Genomic DNA, 17,099 nt, shown 5'->3' with positions numbered 1-17,099 from the left:
CGGGCTGCTCTGTAGAGCTGGCACCATCAGGCAGTTTGCAGGTTCATACCTGCCAATATCTGCTTCTAAGCCAGGGCAAAGACACACACAGATCAGCCACTAAACCAGTGTCTTGTTGATGTTTAAATACTGAGGAGGGAAGCAGACTACGATTGTTACTTTTCCTCGGAAAAGAGCACAAGGGGAAGAGCAGCTAAAAAGGCAGATTATGGAATTAGCTTCTTGGAAGTTAATTTATGGCTTTAGGCAGATAAATGGACATTGAAAAATCCATTGGACACAACCATTTTCTTGCAGTGTCTGTGAGAATTCCTACAGCCTCGGATAACACACATTAGAGGCAAACATCCAATTACCTGCTGCTGGCCCATCTTTGTGTTCCATGACATTTTTGCTAAACACTATCAGGGATAATCCATCACAAGGAACACAGTCATTTTATCCACCTGAGCCCCAGGCTTTCAGCAAAAATGTACCCTGGTTTTGAGAAGGTGATCTGTATTCTCTCAAGAAAAGAAAATGAGGGAGCCCAAGATGGTTTTTGGGGGCTGCAGCACTATGAGACCCACAAGGCTAGTAACTTTCAGTAGCACTTAGCACTGTCATGTCCAGTCCTGGCTAAGGACAGAAGAATGTGTACAGCACCTAAATTCCACATTTCAGCTTCACTTTGGAGTTCGAGCTGACCACTGGGATGCTCACCTTGCAAGAAATGCTTTAACTGTGCATGTAAAGCCCTCCCAAGGCCAGATGGCCTCTCAGGGAAGGTTTCCTGCTTTGGCTGGCTGTTTATAGTGGGTGTTTGATACAGGGGTGCTTAACCTGTGACCGGAGCCCTTAATCAATAACTCTAGCAAATATACATGAAATCAACAGCAATCATAAAAGGAAGCCTATTTCACATAGCATAAGATTTAGTGGGAGCCATGTTGTCAATGTGACAGAAAAACAAGAGGTGAAAGGTTTAATCTGCATAGAATATCAAAGGCTTTACATTAAAATGAAATTTAAAAATAGAGAGCGAAACAAGGGAAAAATAGAAAAATGCATACCTAAAATTTAAACTTTTCAAATGGAGTTAAACATCTGCATACTACTTGAATTCAGATTGATCCCCTTCTATTAAAACCTCAAGCTTGGCCTTTAAAAAGTCAAACCAGGAGAGTTGGTCCTGCATTTCCAGCAGAAGGATCATCACAATTGTCTGACTCCCAAAAACTGTTATAGTACATAGCATCATCTAAGCTGGGACTGTGGGAACATTGGTGGCAGGATACAGAGGCTGGTGACACTGTCTCAGTTCAGGTGCATCTCTGCCACAACTCTTTGGGTTACAGAGCTGATATGAGAGGATTTATGACCTTTAGGGGCATCTCAGTCTTCTACATCTTTTCAAGGAATCATTCACTTATGCCAGTGGAAGTTTTTAAGACCCCCAAAGCCTTTCTGACATGCATTGCTGCTGCAAACTGGGGCAAAATGGCTTTAAAGGATTAAGCTCACTTACAGCAGTGTGTTGAGCACAGATGCAAATGGTGTAACCCCAATACCTCCAGCCACGCAGAGGCTGACCTCATAGTTCAGGGATTCCTCAAAGGGACTTCCAAAAGGTCCATCCACATACACTCTGCATGAAGAGCAAAAAGCACACTTTTACAGGAAGCTGTTAAGATCAGAAAAAGGTAAAGAAAAACAAGCTGGAATTAAAACCCTAGAAAGAATTTGTTTTAAATTTTTATTAGCCTTCGGATGCCGAAGGTGAAAATTTTTTTCCTGGAAAACTTTATGTGGACAAAATGAATGTACAGGTAAGAAAAACTGTTGCCTAAAATCTCTTGGCATGTTCCATGATTAGACAAGCTATTTTTTAATTGAACAAGTGGAGGCAACTAAGTTATGGCTTAGCACTAGTTTTGTCTGGTGTTAGAGGGCAAAAAAAGGGCACTAGAAACAATGACTTGGAGGGTCATATGTAGGAAATAAAGCAGTGTTTCTAGGCCTGCCTAGGAGGTACATCTCATACACCTTTTCTGAAGAGGGAGAAAAACTGCTGAGTTCTTCCCCTTTGACTCATGTCTACCATTACTATAACCATTCTGTCCACTTGATTTTAAAGACTATTTAGGAGATTGTGTCCCATTTCCAACCCATTTTTAACACTTCAGATACTACTGGATAGTACATTGACTATAATTCAAAAGTTGTCTTTAGGTATTTTCAAAAGTTTGACCTCCTACAAGATCTTTTCTACAGTGCTGACAATCTGAGCAAGGTCACCCATAGACAGCTCAAAATTTATGGACTGTAAGATTTCATACACTCCATTCTACCTATGGAAAACCAACTGCATATCTTACCTCAGTTACAGATTCATCTTTAGAAACTGCTACAAAGAGAACTTGAACAGGACATTTACTCAAGGCTTGCTCTGTGTATGAGTGACTCGCTGGATCAGCAGGTTTGATTTAGGTAACTGCTGAACACAGCCAAGTGTGGTGGGGCCAGCACTGTGTGCAGCAGCTCAGGGAACAGCATTTGCCCACAGGTCTGCTGACCAGGACCAAGCTTTGGCCTGAGTCCACTGAGGAGCTCCAACACACATCAGTTTCATGCACACCCACTGGTGCTCATTGCACAACCAAGCTGCACATGCTCCACGTCTAATGAAAGGGCCTAAGCTTCTCCTTTATAACAACAGCCAGAGAATTAAAGGCAGAGAAGACATCTCCTTTCCCAGACACAGCCTTCCAAACCTCATCTGATTAATTCCTTTGGAGGGCTGGATTTTAGCCATAACTTAAGTTCTCAGTCTGATCTCATTTCTTTTAGTTTTGTGGTCTGACCCTTGGCATCATCTTACCAGTCAAGACATCTTGTCTGGGTGTCTTTGGCCAATATGGTCCTTTTTAGGAAATTTTTTCCAGACCTCTGCTATTGTTGCTTGATATGCCTCATATGTTAGGCTCCTTCTTCTGTGGTTCCTTAAATGAGCACAGATAACTACCAACTTTCTGATGGATCTGAAGGCTGATCCTTAACTATGTCCTGTCTTACAAACTCCTTTCTTGGTGTCCTGCCTGGAGAGAAAGGGAGAAGACACTGGCCCAGCCACAGACATCATCAGAAGGCATTGGAAATGTTTTTAAGCAACCAAATTTTATAACTAAGCCGTCTTCATCGTAAATATGCTTACTCTTATTTCTGCATTTATAGTCTCTATCATATTCTACATTCTCTTGGAGAATCTCAAAGCTTTGCAATGTCAGATATGTTAGTTCCAGCATGATGGGAATATTAGAAAAACAAATTCACTCCTTACTTAGGACAGACATATTGTATTACACAATGGGGCCAAGAAACACTTAACTGGTCATGTGCATACAATGTAAACAGAACTTTAAGTATCTGCTCATTAAATGTTTCCTCTTACATAACACTTGATACCACATTTACTTAACCAGGCTTTATTTTCCACTAATGAAATGATACCACTGCTGGTGTGGAGCCCAGCACCAGCTGATTTAAGAGTTCTGAAAGTTGCACTGTTTGACACAGGAAGTAAAGAAACAGCTCTTATTTAAATAAGCAAGAGGGGAAATGTTGAGAAGCGGGTTGTAACACTGAAATAATCTGGTCCAAGGGATATTCTGAAAGAAGTCCACAAATGTTATGGGTCTCAGATGTATATGTAACAGATGTAATAGAGATCTAATTTTGGGATGTCAGAATACGTCAAAATCAAACAAAAAAACAAACAAAAACACCCAAATAACTGGATAACAAATAATCCAGTCATTCCTGGCTTACTTCATATACGTTACCCTAAGCAGCCCCACCTAGCTGGTGAAATCTATGGAATTGCTTCTAAAAGTATGAAGGGCAAAAGCACAGGCCTGAGGGAAATTCCTTACATTCTGGACAAGCAGCATTAACCTTCCTTTGGATACACAAAGCTAAGGCCAACATTTTGAGTGAAAAACACAACATAATGAAACAAAAACAATCAAAGCATGTTTTTCCAGAAATTACCCCAGAGGATGTGACAACAGTTATTTATTGTAGGAGTGCCACTTGACATAACTGCACTACTTGAGGACTACCTGAATGTATGTGTGTATGTCTGATCTCAGAGGGATTAAGAAATTCCTGGAAAATCTGAGTGCCTCTGAATAATACTGACATGATCAAGAGCGGAAAAATGCAAAACTAGATCTGGTCACCAGAAACCAGTCAAGCACAGTGCCTCCCAGAAATTCAAGAAACAACCTGCAATTAAATATGCATTTTGGTCAGAATGCTCCAGTTTGTGGTCCATTAGCCCCATCTGGCCTGCAAAATATTTCTATTTGCCCACTGTGTCTTCCTCTGAGGGAGTGAGGAGCAGTTGCTTGGACAGCAGATGCAGTCAGGGAAGCCAAGGGCCTCCTGCTGTGTCTGCATGTGGTCCAGCACATAGCAGCCAGAAGTCCTTGCTTCCAAGTGTGAAAAAGAGGAATGGGGGAGAACCTGGAGAAATATTGCTACTGTGTTAACCCACTCCACCAGAGTGGCTGAAAAGACTGATTCCAAGCATAACATGATCTCCCTAGAAGATTTTGCTGGAGGTCGTAAACGTGCACTATTTAATCCCATTTTACTATGGGGATAATTTATAACTGAGACAAATGTGACCCTGATGCCTTAATGGCAGTGGTAATTTATCCTTTTCTTATTCAAGCCAGTGGAAGCAAGAAACCTCCTGATGCCATATCAAATGGCACAGGGTTGAACAGAGCAGTGATTCAGTCATAGACTTCCGCAGAGATTATGCAATTTTTGTTTCCTGTCAACATGTTCCTCCTTTCATTCGGTAGAACAGAAAACTTTTGCATAAATGCAGTTCATGATTGAAAATGAAATATCACAGCGCTCAGTAAAAAGACAAGGAGGGTAAGATGATTTTATACTTCTTGAGCTGTGGCCCAGTTACATCACACTACCAGCTATGCTCTCCTATCCTCCCAGCTTTTATTTAATTAACATGAAGGAAGGGAATGGAATTTTACTAGAAGTTTAGAAATTCCCCCTTCAGGCAAACTTATTCAAATAACAAGTTGTTCTTTTCACATGTATTTACTTCCAGTCTTAGGAGTGCTCTTGCTTATTATTGTGGCACAATTTTTTAGCTCAGATAAAGAAAAAAAAGCTCTTAAAAATAGAATACATCACAAAAAATAGCAGAGCACATTATTAAAAAGCATCTTACAGATATTTTCTATTTAAAGCACACTTCTATTCTACAGTGCAGTGGTACCAAAATAGCCCAACAAGCACTAAAACAGTTTGTTCCAATGCTGGGCAATGCTACTGCACTAACATGGGGCTGCCCTTAAACTGTCTCAGGGACACAGGCAGCTGTACTGCGTTTGAGATCCAAGTCATTATTTTCCATAAGGAACTGCATAGTGATGTCTGGAGATACCTGCTCACGCCTCTTGGACTTGGCTCTCAATGCCATGCTTTAGTACAGGTTGTAGGAGCCCTTAGAAAAGATAATACTTGATTGTACTTCACAACCCAACAGTAAATGATGTTATCACTTTTTTTTTACTAGGCTCTCTGGGAGCTACTGTAAGACATTATCTGGGATATTAGTGCAATAACAGATGGATAGGGGAGTTGAATCAAGCACTCATAGGAAATTTTAATTAAAGCAGAATCATCATCTGCAAGCTGAACAAAATGCTTGGATACAAAGTACTACACAGAGCACAAAAAGTGAAATCCTAGTCTGACTAGGTTTCAGGCAAAGCTCTTACCGATGTCAAATGAAGGATTCAAACCAGCAGCATGAGATTTTATATCCTTGGTATGCAGTTCTTACTAAGATCCACATGTAGGTAACTTTGTGTGAGGACACTAAGTTCTGGATACAGACACAAGACACAGTCAATAAAGCTAATGGAGCTGAATTCCTGATTCCTTAGGAAAACATCATTGACATTCTCCAAAATCATAATAAAATCAACTGAACAACTCTTCTCCCATGTTTGTTCTTCTTTTGTACTTCTCCTACCAAAACCACATCTCAGTACTGACAGATTCAGCCTGAGAACCCCAAGGAACTGACTGTCTGATGGCTGAAATTTCCTTATGTTCTTCTGCTGCTCTAACTCTGCTGCACCAGAGAGATGCAATAATCTCTCTCTGATAACCCACATTATCAGCTTCCACCCCCACATGACAAACATTCAAACAAGTGCCTCCATGTTCCTCCCACACTTTCCTTCATGCCTAGGAGGGAATCACGGTAAACATCTGCAGAGCTACTTCATTATCTCCCTTCAAATTCCTTCTTAAGACTTCTCTTTCCTCTGATATCTAAAAAACCAGGATCCTGATGTGCTCACTGTAGCTCAGTCATATTCTGGATCAGTACTGTCTCACTGTTTCCCTGAATGTTGCTGTCTGATTGGATCCATCTGTTGTCTGTTGTTTCTCCAGTTTAAGTTGGTTTGTCTCTGCTGTGTGGCTCTGTCTGTCAGAATGGCCTCCTGATGCATGACTCCTTCTTCAGGGCACCAGAATAACAGAGATCACAGAAGGATTCCTGGAAGCCATCCAAATCTGAAACTTGTATCAGAGACAATCTTTCACAGTCTGCAGAAAGCAAAACAGACTACTGCACTGTTCTAGAACATTTTGGAGTCCAAGGCTGAATTCACATTTTTCAGTAAAAGCCTAGCTACAACAAATGATGTGATTTTTCAAAGAAGCTGTATTTACTACTATCAAAGATTTTAAAATATTTTCTGCAGCAAAAAATCAAGACAGCCACTTCATTTTATGATGTCAACATACAATACTTCACGACATTATTTAAGCCTCAATTTATATGTGTACACTCTGACACTATTTTACCAGAGGGATTGTGATTATTGACAGCATTTCAATACCAACAGCCTTTTACAAAAGAACCACTAGTGAACAAAGCATGCCATCCTTGGTTTTTATGGATTTCCAAAACTACAACAGCTTTTCAAGGTTTAAAAATGTCACAAAATGTGACATCTGGCATGTGTGATCAGAGATTCCCATGTGTTCTCCTGACACTGTGAAGGATGATGTTTCCATTAAAGCTATCAGCAGCCCCTTAGACAAGTAAGCTTGCAAAACCCAGTGGGTCCAATTAAATTTATATACTGTTTTGTGCAAGATTGCAAAGGGTTACGATTCTAATTCAGGTTTCATTAGCCATCCTCTCCTGATTTTTTTAAACTGCTTGAGTTTAATTTCTGGTTGATTATTCTTTTTTTTTTTTCCTTATGACTTCAAATATATCCTTACAGTATGTACTAGAGCTTGTAAAAGTTTCCTTGTCTTTTCTACTGAAGCTGATTACTTGATCAGCTAGTGAAATATCTCATTATAACAACATGGATGGCTCAAAAACCTATAGAATCAATTAGCACCAAATTTTCTTCAAATAGCAACCTGCTAAATTATTAATGTTTTTAGAATCCTGTAAGAACCATCAGTTTTGGTACATCTCAGTTCCATTTATTTCTCTCTGACTGGGCAAAACAAAACATTTTTATACTCTCAAGGGCCCGGAGGTAACTAAAGAATAATTTCCAGGTCTACAACATCCTTAGCAAGAGGAAGTATGTTGAAGGCATGATGATAAGGGTAAGAAAGTGAAACAGCTGATCAGGCACCCGTATTCTTATGGATAATGCTCCTCCTGTAAATCACAAACTGAGATTCTATGACACACAGTGCTGGTTCAACAAGTTTCCACTGGAGTGGGCTGGAACACTAGAGCAGCAAATGTTGTACAGTTACCTTTTGGCAGCTGGACTTGTAACAGAGGAGTGAAGAGGAGAGAAGAAAAGAATTTCCTAACTATGAAGAAGTTCAAAAAAACATGAAGATTGAACTAACTCTGACAGCAAGAGAGAATAGAACTGCACCTCTGATGGTCACCCTCGGTCTTCCTTGTTCATGACTCCCACAGCAATCAGAAAGCAGACCAAGTTAGTTTCTCTCTAAACTGAATAAAATTATCTAAATATTGACTGAAGTATTTATGGAGAACCCATATTTCTGACTACTCATTGCTGACTATTACAGAAGAGAAGCAACAGCTTACAACATTCACTTACTCCATTAAAAAGGTCTGTAAAATCACTGTGAGAACTACAATCAAATATAATTATAAACCGAAACAACTTTGTTCTCTGAAAGAACATGTACTTTCTGTACCAAATTTTTGGGTCAATATTCTTAATTAATGTCACATTAATTCTTCTCCATGGCAACCTTTTTAAGGTCATTTTTACAAAATGTTCTCAAAATGTACTTCTTTGATTAAAGAACACACAATTTCATTTTATTATAACAAGGAATCCCATCGTACACATTTTTCTTTATCAATTTCAATTGCTATTTTATAAAGTGCCTTTCCTCTCTATAAACTCGTGTCCTACCAATTTCACCTGAGGTAATCAAGAAAAATTAAAATAAGAGCACTTTTAATGACTGCATCACCTATTGCATCTTGCTTTTTGAAAATTTATTTCTTACATCATTAAGTGATAAAATGCTGCAGACCAGCAACCACAATGAGGTAGAATGTGCTGGCCAAATTTCTCCACAACCCATTCACTGACACAGTAGTTATCTGCTTATCTCACTGCAAACTGTATTTCTGCTTTAGAGTAATCCACTTCCATATTTCATCTTTGGTCTCTTTCAATATTTACAGGAAGTACATTTTAATTATTTACAGGAAGCTTTCTGTTGCCTATACTGCTGCCTTTGGTGGTCCTCTCAGAAAGGTGACAGATGGCATGGAAGTAGTGCCAATATTAGTCCTCTTCCTCGCTTGGTAAATGATACTCACTGAGACAGGATATCCCATGTCTCCACACCAGGGGAAATACCTGCAGCATCAGTTTCTGTAGAAGCCTGGAAGGCAAGGTGGCTAATGTTCATGTTGCAAACAGCAACAGCTGGATGGATAGCTGTGGAGCCAAACAAGGATTGCTGGTAGCAACAGCCAAGCATTGTTAGCATTAACACACTGTGAGAAAGAACAGGAGTGGCTGCAGAAGGGGACATACAGATGTAGGGCAGCACTCTCCTGGGACAAACATTCTTGTTCTGGCTCCTGGAGAAGAGCACAACACAGTGCAGCACAAATACAGGAGTGAGGTCAAAAAGCAGGAATGGAATGTAGGGGGGGATCAAGACCACCACCCTTTCCATACTGATGCATATTGATGCAACCTCGTTGCAGATTTCAGATGTTGTTTCAAGTTTTTTATATCTCTAATTATTATATATTGACCAGTACTGGAAGTGTAATGCAGTTCTCTCAAGCCAGGGTTTGGGTATTTTCCATTGAAGTAAGTATGGGAGAGCTACATGGGAGTTTAGGACTCAGGAAAGCCTGACAGTACATATGTGAGTTTCACACCCCTGGCAGCTCCTTTCCAGCTACAAATATACTCAGGAGACATATTATACCAAAGGGTAAAATACTTCTTTGGATAGAGTAGGCTGGGGAAAAAGAAGACCACCCTAGCTGAACATCCACACTGGCATAGGCTTTCCCAGCCAAGCTCCAGTACACCTTAGGGATGGGGAAAAGAAAGTTTGCTTCTGCTGACAAATCAGAAGGATGACAAAGCACAGGATTTAAAATCCTAGCTAGGTATCTGCAGAAACAAAAGGGGAGGAGAGAAGCAGCTGACTGAAGCGCTGGCAGATACAGCTGGCAGCAGATCAATCTGAAGACAAGGACAGACATATCACAGTTCTCTCCAAAGTTAGCCTGCTCAGGCTCTCTGGACTGGATTAAGTAGAGATAAAGAATTCAAAATTAAGATAATATAAAGAAAAAACACAGAAAGGCAAATCTCACAACAAATCCTGCAGTTGGAATGAAGCAGTTACTCTTGCAATAAAACTGAATCCTCAATACCTGTTAAACCTAAACACAAATATGCTATCTAAAATGTAATACAACCCCTAGAAAAATCTGTCATCTTACTGCAAACTCCTTCCTGTGTTAGGGCTTTACATTGGGTAAACAAAGTGACTTTGTCCAGTCACAAGCCCATCTTTTACCTGGAAAACTCTCTCTTTAAAATAACGTCTCTCTTGGCTAGACTTCCTTTAAGGAAAGATGCTCTCCATGAGCTTCACATCCTCTACAGGCCAGTGACTGTGCCTGTAGAACTAGGTTTCCTTCAGGCAGCTTCATGAAGCAAGTCATTATTGGCTTGGGATCTGTAAAATATCTTTGCTTGAATTTAGCTGCCAGAAAGCCTAGAAAGAAATTGTCTAAATATGCCTCTGACAGTTGAAGAGAGAGGTCTGCAAGATAGTGATAATGCAACTTGAGATGGCTTCCAGATGTTTAGCGATGGTCAGACAAGCTCATTTCCTTAGGCAGAGAGTCTCTTATCTGGAAGGGGATACAGACAACTAGCAGGGCCAAAATGTAAAGAAAGAACACCTGCCCAGCAGTAGACTGAACCACACACAGTTGGAATAAAATGGCAGACTAAGGATGAGGTCACTCAACTCAGAGCAGGAATTTCTGAAGTCACAGAAGCCTACAGATGAGTCTGCACATAGATTCATTGGCAGAAGTTTATCATCTACCAGAAAATATACTGCATTACATCATAGATGAGCTCAGTGCAGTCCTGACTATCTTGACCTCCTCTTTATTTTTCTCTGACTATGCTCCAACTTCTTGTTTCCAGTTCTGTTTTTCAGATTGAATGGCCTATTATTGTCTGCAGTGTTCCAGTTTCACTCCTGCCAAGGCCCTGTATAATGACATTATTATTCATAGGTGGTAGTGTCATTGCTATTACCTTTCTAGCCATACAAAGATGCCTCTGTGAAGCTGCCTTGGGTTATTCAAAATAAAGAAATTTTTATCCCTTGAATTTTGAAATTCCTTCAAGCTCTTACCTTTCTATGTGCTCATATTAACAGAGCCTTACTTTTTAGCATTTCTCTATGAGTTACATTTAAGAAGCTTACAGAGAACAGGTGATCCCAAACAAAATAGGTGAGTGACTTGGTGAGAGACAGAGAGATATGGGACTAGTGTTTAATTACTACAAATACATAATTCTTTTCCTACCTAACCCTTCCCACCCTCACTTTTCATAAGTATCCTGAGGTCTACAACCCACTGGGTGTGAGACACTGCTGCAGGACAAGGTGGCTGAATAGAACAGAAGCTGGCCATCACAGCAGAATGAACCCCTCTGGCACAGAGTCAGGGTCTGAGCCAAAGGAGCCTCTCCTGCAGGTTCCATATCATCTCCTATCGACCAGGACCCCTGAAGCTGCTGTGCATATACACAGAGAAACACCATTGGGTGTGACTGGTCTTGTCATTATACACAACAACTTATGACACGTCAGACTTCTTGCATGAAATCGGTGTCCTGCACCTCCACACTGATCCCCATCATGATTGTCATCATTGTGAGATGCAGATCCCAGGACTGTGTCTCAGGTCTAATCTGAAATGACAGTATTGACCAGTCAGAGAGGAGAAGAAGTTCACACTTTTAATCCCATCTCTCTCATGCTTATCCACTGTCATTTCCAGAATGTCACTTATATCCTCAGTTAATGCTCTTTGTTTTGATGAAACCAGAAAGAAACACATTCTCAGGACTCTCCTCCATGACACAGGCCTCAGTTTAACTTAAACTAAAGTTTAAGACAGGCTTTAGTTAAATTCAAGCTTAATGCTTAAGTTTACTTGAGGCTGCACCTCAAATCCTATGTTCAGTTTTGGGTCCCCCATTCCAAGAAAGATATTGAGTTGCTGGAATGAGCCCAGACTGACCAGGGCAATGAAGCTGATGAAGCGTCTGGACTAAGTCCTATGAGGAGTGACTGAAGGAGCTGAGGTTCTTTAGCCTGGAGAAAAGGAAGCACAGGAGGGACCTTATCACTCTCTACAACTGCCTGAAGGAGGCTGTAGCCAGAGTCTCCTCCCAGGCAACCAGCAACAGAACAAAAGGACATGGACTCAAGCTGTGCCAGGGGAGGTTCAGGTTGGATATGGGGAAGAATTTTTTCACTGAAAGAGTGGTTAAACATTGGTGACATCCAGTCACTGTCTCTGGAAGTGTTCAAAAAATCAATGTATAAGGCACTACATTAGTAGAATAGTTAATGGACTCAGTTATGTTTGGTCACAGGTTGGACTCAATAATCTTGGAGGTTTTGTTCCAACCTTAATGATTCTGTGATTCTAACATTTCACACTTTAATATACACAGACAAAAGGCTGTTATAAAGTATAAGCCTAACAATTTCCCCACCCCATGTCAGTCTTTAAAATTCAATAATTTCTCTTTTGATTAACTGTCTGACATTTTTGCCTATTGCAACCCATCTCCCTTTTCTTTCACCCATCTCCTAAAATTTGCCAGATGATTCAGAAATTTTATTCCATCTGCTCTGATATACACTATCCTCCCTGGCCCAATATCATCCAAGGTTTTAATTAACTTGGTGTTTACATCTCCCCTCTTATCATTCATTATTTGATATATTGAAAGAACACATCCCAAGATGAATTGCTCCCTATTTGACATCTTACTCATTTTAAAGCTCTCTGCTTAAGCACTATTTGCTGCTTCCCACCTGTCAACATCAACTTTTTCTTCATTTAATAGACTGTGCTATATTCTTGTCTAGATAATACTTTGCTGAATTCTCTATAGAAAAAAAAATCTGATTCCGATACAAAACAAATGGCAAAAATGCCACTGAATTACATGCTACTAAAATTTAGTTCTGCAGGAGTAAAAGGTGTATTATCAGGCAGAAATACACTATAAAAGTAAATTAGCTTTAGTGGAACAGCTTTTTTGTCATTTATCCTGCTATGGTGCCTATGATGCAAGTAGACAATAGGATACGGGTAGTACAGACTGGATGAAATTCCAGCCCTCTAGGTTCTGTGGATCTACCAAATCTCATCTTTCTAAGACCTCACTCTTTATCCAGCACCTCTGATCAGTGATTCAGGTGTTCCACATATCACTTAGTTTGCTTCTGTTTAAGGATTCCCTTAACAGCTATATTTTAAACAAAGCGTAAAGGTAAAATTGGACAGACAGGTGAATACTTTCTGGTTGTTCCTCTCTGAGATTCTGAAAACTGCATTAGTGTTTTTCCTAATGGCGGCATATATCAATCATTCGCTAAACCACCACTGAACATTTTTAACATCACTTCAACTAGTGTGAAAGTGCCTAAAGATCCCTAATCAAGAGGTACTTCCCCCTTGGTGTAGGAACTTTACAAAGAGCAAAAAGAGAAAGGAGGAATGCAGCAGCTTAGATGCTGTGCTGGGATCAACCCAGTCTCTGTCATACCTTTCTTAGGAGAACTTGGGCAAGTCAGCTTGACACTGTGACAGTATCTACCTGTTAGACAGAAATAGTTGTATTTCTCAGACAGAGACAAGCACTGCAAAAATGACTTCATTAAAAGTTTGTGAGGCCCATAAATACCCTGTAATGGTGGTCATAAATTTCATCAATAAATGGATTGCAATCTTTAATGAGCAAGTAAAAGGAAAGGAATACAACATTACACAAAGGAGTGTTTCTAGATATTTGTTGTTTTATGGTTTCCACCTGTCCAACTGATGGTTTCATCTGCAGATCTGACCTGACAGTTTAAAAAAGGATAAGCAATAGTTTCATGTCTCATTGGAGAAGCTTGCCAAGGCAAACAAATTAAAGAAAGGGTAAAGATGACTAGATAAAGCCACCATCCTTGTTATCTCCTTCTTAATTCTATTTCATCAGTTTAGCTAACCTTAGATGACAGTGTTCAAATACCTGAGTGCTCAGAGGGGTTTTTAACACAAGTGGCCCAATGACAATAAAACCATACAGAACTTAGAAGTACTTTTCATATATATTTTTCTGTGAAGCAGTTTTAATGATAATTTCCTTTGGAATTTCATTCTTCAAGGAACCTTTAGTACAGAGATAAACAGACCCCAGACTCTGCAAATTGAGATATTTTTGGTTTATTAATAGATGCTAAATAACTCAGTCATGAGTCTTCTTGCTGGATATCATACGAAGGATAGAACAAGGGAAAAAGCTAAACTTAATTGGCTCATAATTGCCAAAACATTTCTACATGGTGCACATGCATTCACAGGTGCCAGAATCTGAGTGCAGGGCCAAATAACTAAAAACAAAATTAAATTGGTGAGGGAGGTGCCTCCAACCACAAACAGCTGGAATACCCAGTGCAGACATAAATGGATTTCTTAAATTCAAGTGCTGCTCTTAACAGCTGCCTGCAGCCAACCTGTTCTATTTTTCTATCAAATTACTCGAGAGAGACAGATCAGATTTTGATAGCTCCTGTTTGCCTGGATTCCTTAACTGTAGTGCAAATATGTACCAATAAAAAAAAGTTAACCATCAACCATTGCATATCCAGTTACTGCCATCTAACAACAGAAAGGCAAAATGTATACAGATGCACACTAACTATGCTCTCAGACAGTGAGGCACAGCTACACATGGAGCAGTGGAAAATTCCCCATCTCAGGGGAAACTAGTAACTAGGGAACAGGGAACTAGGAAAGTTACCCATCTCAGCTCTGCTGACTCTGAAAAGATGGAAGCAGGGACTGAGCTCCAGGGACAGCCATTCTGCTGCACTTAGACCTTGGAACTAACATGTTCAAATGCTAATGGAACCATACGTGAAAGAAGACTTGCAGATGCTAAAGTCAGCCTGTTCTCACATCAGGAGACAGCAATTCACAAATAAATGAACAAGACATTCCTTCAACTCTCCTTCCTAGTACAAAACAGAAGGAGATGAGGTTGTCCATCAATACCAACATGGCTTGCCTGTCACAGAAGGGCAGTGCCCAGAGGCTCTCATTACAGCTTGTGTCACTGAACAAGCTCATTGCATTTTGCTCTGCTGATCCCACAGGGTAAACCTGCTCTTTTGAACTGAGGAATCTTTCTCCATGTAACATATGGTTTGTGCACAGAACAGAAAGTTACATCTGACCCCTTCCCTTCCCTTCCCTTCCCTTCCCTTCCCTTCCCTTCCCTTCCCTTCCCTTCCCTTCCCTTCCCTTCCCTTCCCTTCCCTTCCCTTCCCTTCCCTTCCCTTCCCTTCCCTTCCCTTCCCTTCCCTTCCCTTCCCTTCCCTTCCCTTCCCTTCCCTTCCCACTATACAGGAAACAAACTATAGTATATTTTTTTTCCTTTTGCTTCAGTTCAGCAGCCATGTCTGACATATGTGAGTTGATGCAGAATTTCATGTTGTCTCCTTGAAATAAAACAGGGCTGACAGAGAAGCTGGCATGTAACAACTGCCCTTCACAGAAAGTCTGCTCTTTCTGGATGGAAAGCAGCACAGCATTTCACTCTGGCATAACTTAAATATGTAACCAATGAGTATTACACGGATTACAGACCAGCAGTGATCCTTCAGGACAGCAGCACTCAGAAACACTGGCACTGAATTGCTGACAATGAATTGCTCACTGCACCATCCTAATAAATAGATTTTAGTACTTTTTACTCTTTCTTCCAACTTATTTCAAAAAATTTTGGAAAGCCTGAGTTCGGTTCACGACTCCAGAGTTTACCTTATGCCAGCTTGAATGAAATGCCAGTATCCTAGATTTGAGGAAAGTGAGTGGGATCTCTCCAACGCACTTCAATCTCTTACTCATGGAGTGACGTGCTGAAATCCTAGAGATGGTTCCCTTGAAAACTGCAGTGGCAGGAAATACTCTTGGTGTATTGTTAAGATGTTTGGGCATCTTCACGATGCCTAAACAGCCAGAACATGAGGTTTGTGACTCCTTCTCAAGATAACATTACATCTACATGATTCACTTTGTCCAAATTGAAGCACAGGAAAATGGATGGCTCAGTTTTGCCACCCTTTCTTTGCTTGTCCTCGTAAACAAGTACCATTTGATGGAGAAATTGTTAACAGCCACTTCCACTGCTGTATTTTCCCTAACAACATTACGAAACAAGGCACAGGAAAAAAAAAAGTAAAAATAGCTAAAGTCAAAAGACTTTAAAAAAAAGTCTTTTGAGAAGGGATACAAATACCTTCATTTTGAAAAAATCACTGTAAATGCATGTCTGTATTTCAAATATTATTTAGGAAACTTCAAGAATCCATGCATGTAAAAGAAAAATTTAATCTATTGTAAGAGTTTCAGAACTGATTCAATATAATAAAAATATTCAATCTGTTCAGGTGATTTGTCTAAAAGAGGAACTAATTAAACCTGAAGAATATTAGAAATCACCAACACTAATGTACCTAGAAAACCTATTTTAATCTTGAAGACACAGTATACAGTGAGTGGAAATACAAAGCTATAATATCCTTATGTAACATAATGACGCACCATGCAGAGGGAAAACAGTACCTTGGAAACTCTCAGGCATTTTGCTTTCATAAGATGCTTTTGAGTATTTTTTTGAAACCAGAGAACAGTTGTAGAACTGAGAATGTAGCACAGAGAACACTTGTAATATAGGTTATCATTTTCATACTGGTAAAGCAGACCTGAGGTAAGAGCACTGACCCTGATGATGTAGGGGTTTTTGGAGTAGGCAGCAATTTTGCTTTACAGAAGCTCCCAGGGGAATGAGAAAGTTTCAAATGTTTGATTTTAAATGAGAGTTTGATTCTACATGACTTTCAACCCCACACAAATTTAATTTAAACCTTGTTTTATAAAGATACCTTGACAGCAATGGATAATTAAGACATAAAGCAAAGCATTATATGAAAGTTATTAGGCTCTGAAGAAAATGATTTTCATATCTTTTCTCTCTGGTTGGTGCCTATAATACACCTTCTCTCATTGCTTTAAGGAAAGAAAAAATGTCACCACATGCTTGATACAACAGAAACGCATCATTAATCACCTCACTTAACACACACGATGCCTCACGTTAGGTGCAAATGCTTAGACTAATAATTTTCTGCAAACATGTAACCTACAAGATTCTTGTATTAAAAAACAACAACAAGAAACTCTGAAT

The 17,099-nt window shown here is 39.8% G+C and overlaps 1 protein-coding gene across 4 annotated transcripts in view; it reads right to left on the bottom strand.

The window, feature by feature from the left end:
- The window catches only part of NOX4 (NADPH oxidase 4), a 110,867-nt gene that overhangs the window by 20,229 nt on the left and 73,539 nt on the right, over positions 1-17,099 (bottom strand). For all 4 annotated transcript variants that reach the window (XM_064409574.1, XM_064409569.1, XM_064409571.1 and 1 more), the window contains one exon: positions 1,508-1,627. In XM_064409574.1, the coding sequence (XP_064265644.1) occupies positions 1,508-1,627 (120 nt within the window). The remainder of the gene's footprint in view (positions 1-1,507; positions 1,628-17,099) is intronic.

This window comes from Passer domesticus, chromosome 2, assembly GCF_036417665.1.
Source record: "Passer domesticus isolate bPasDom1 chromosome 2, bPasDom1.hap1, whole genome shotgun sequence".
Classification (NCBI taxonomy): Eukaryota; Metazoa; Chordata; class Aves; order Passeriformes; family Passeridae; genus Passer; species Passer domesticus.
The sequence above is the reverse complement of the archived record's forward strand: the minus strand, read 5'-3'. Positions and strand labels throughout refer to the sequence as shown.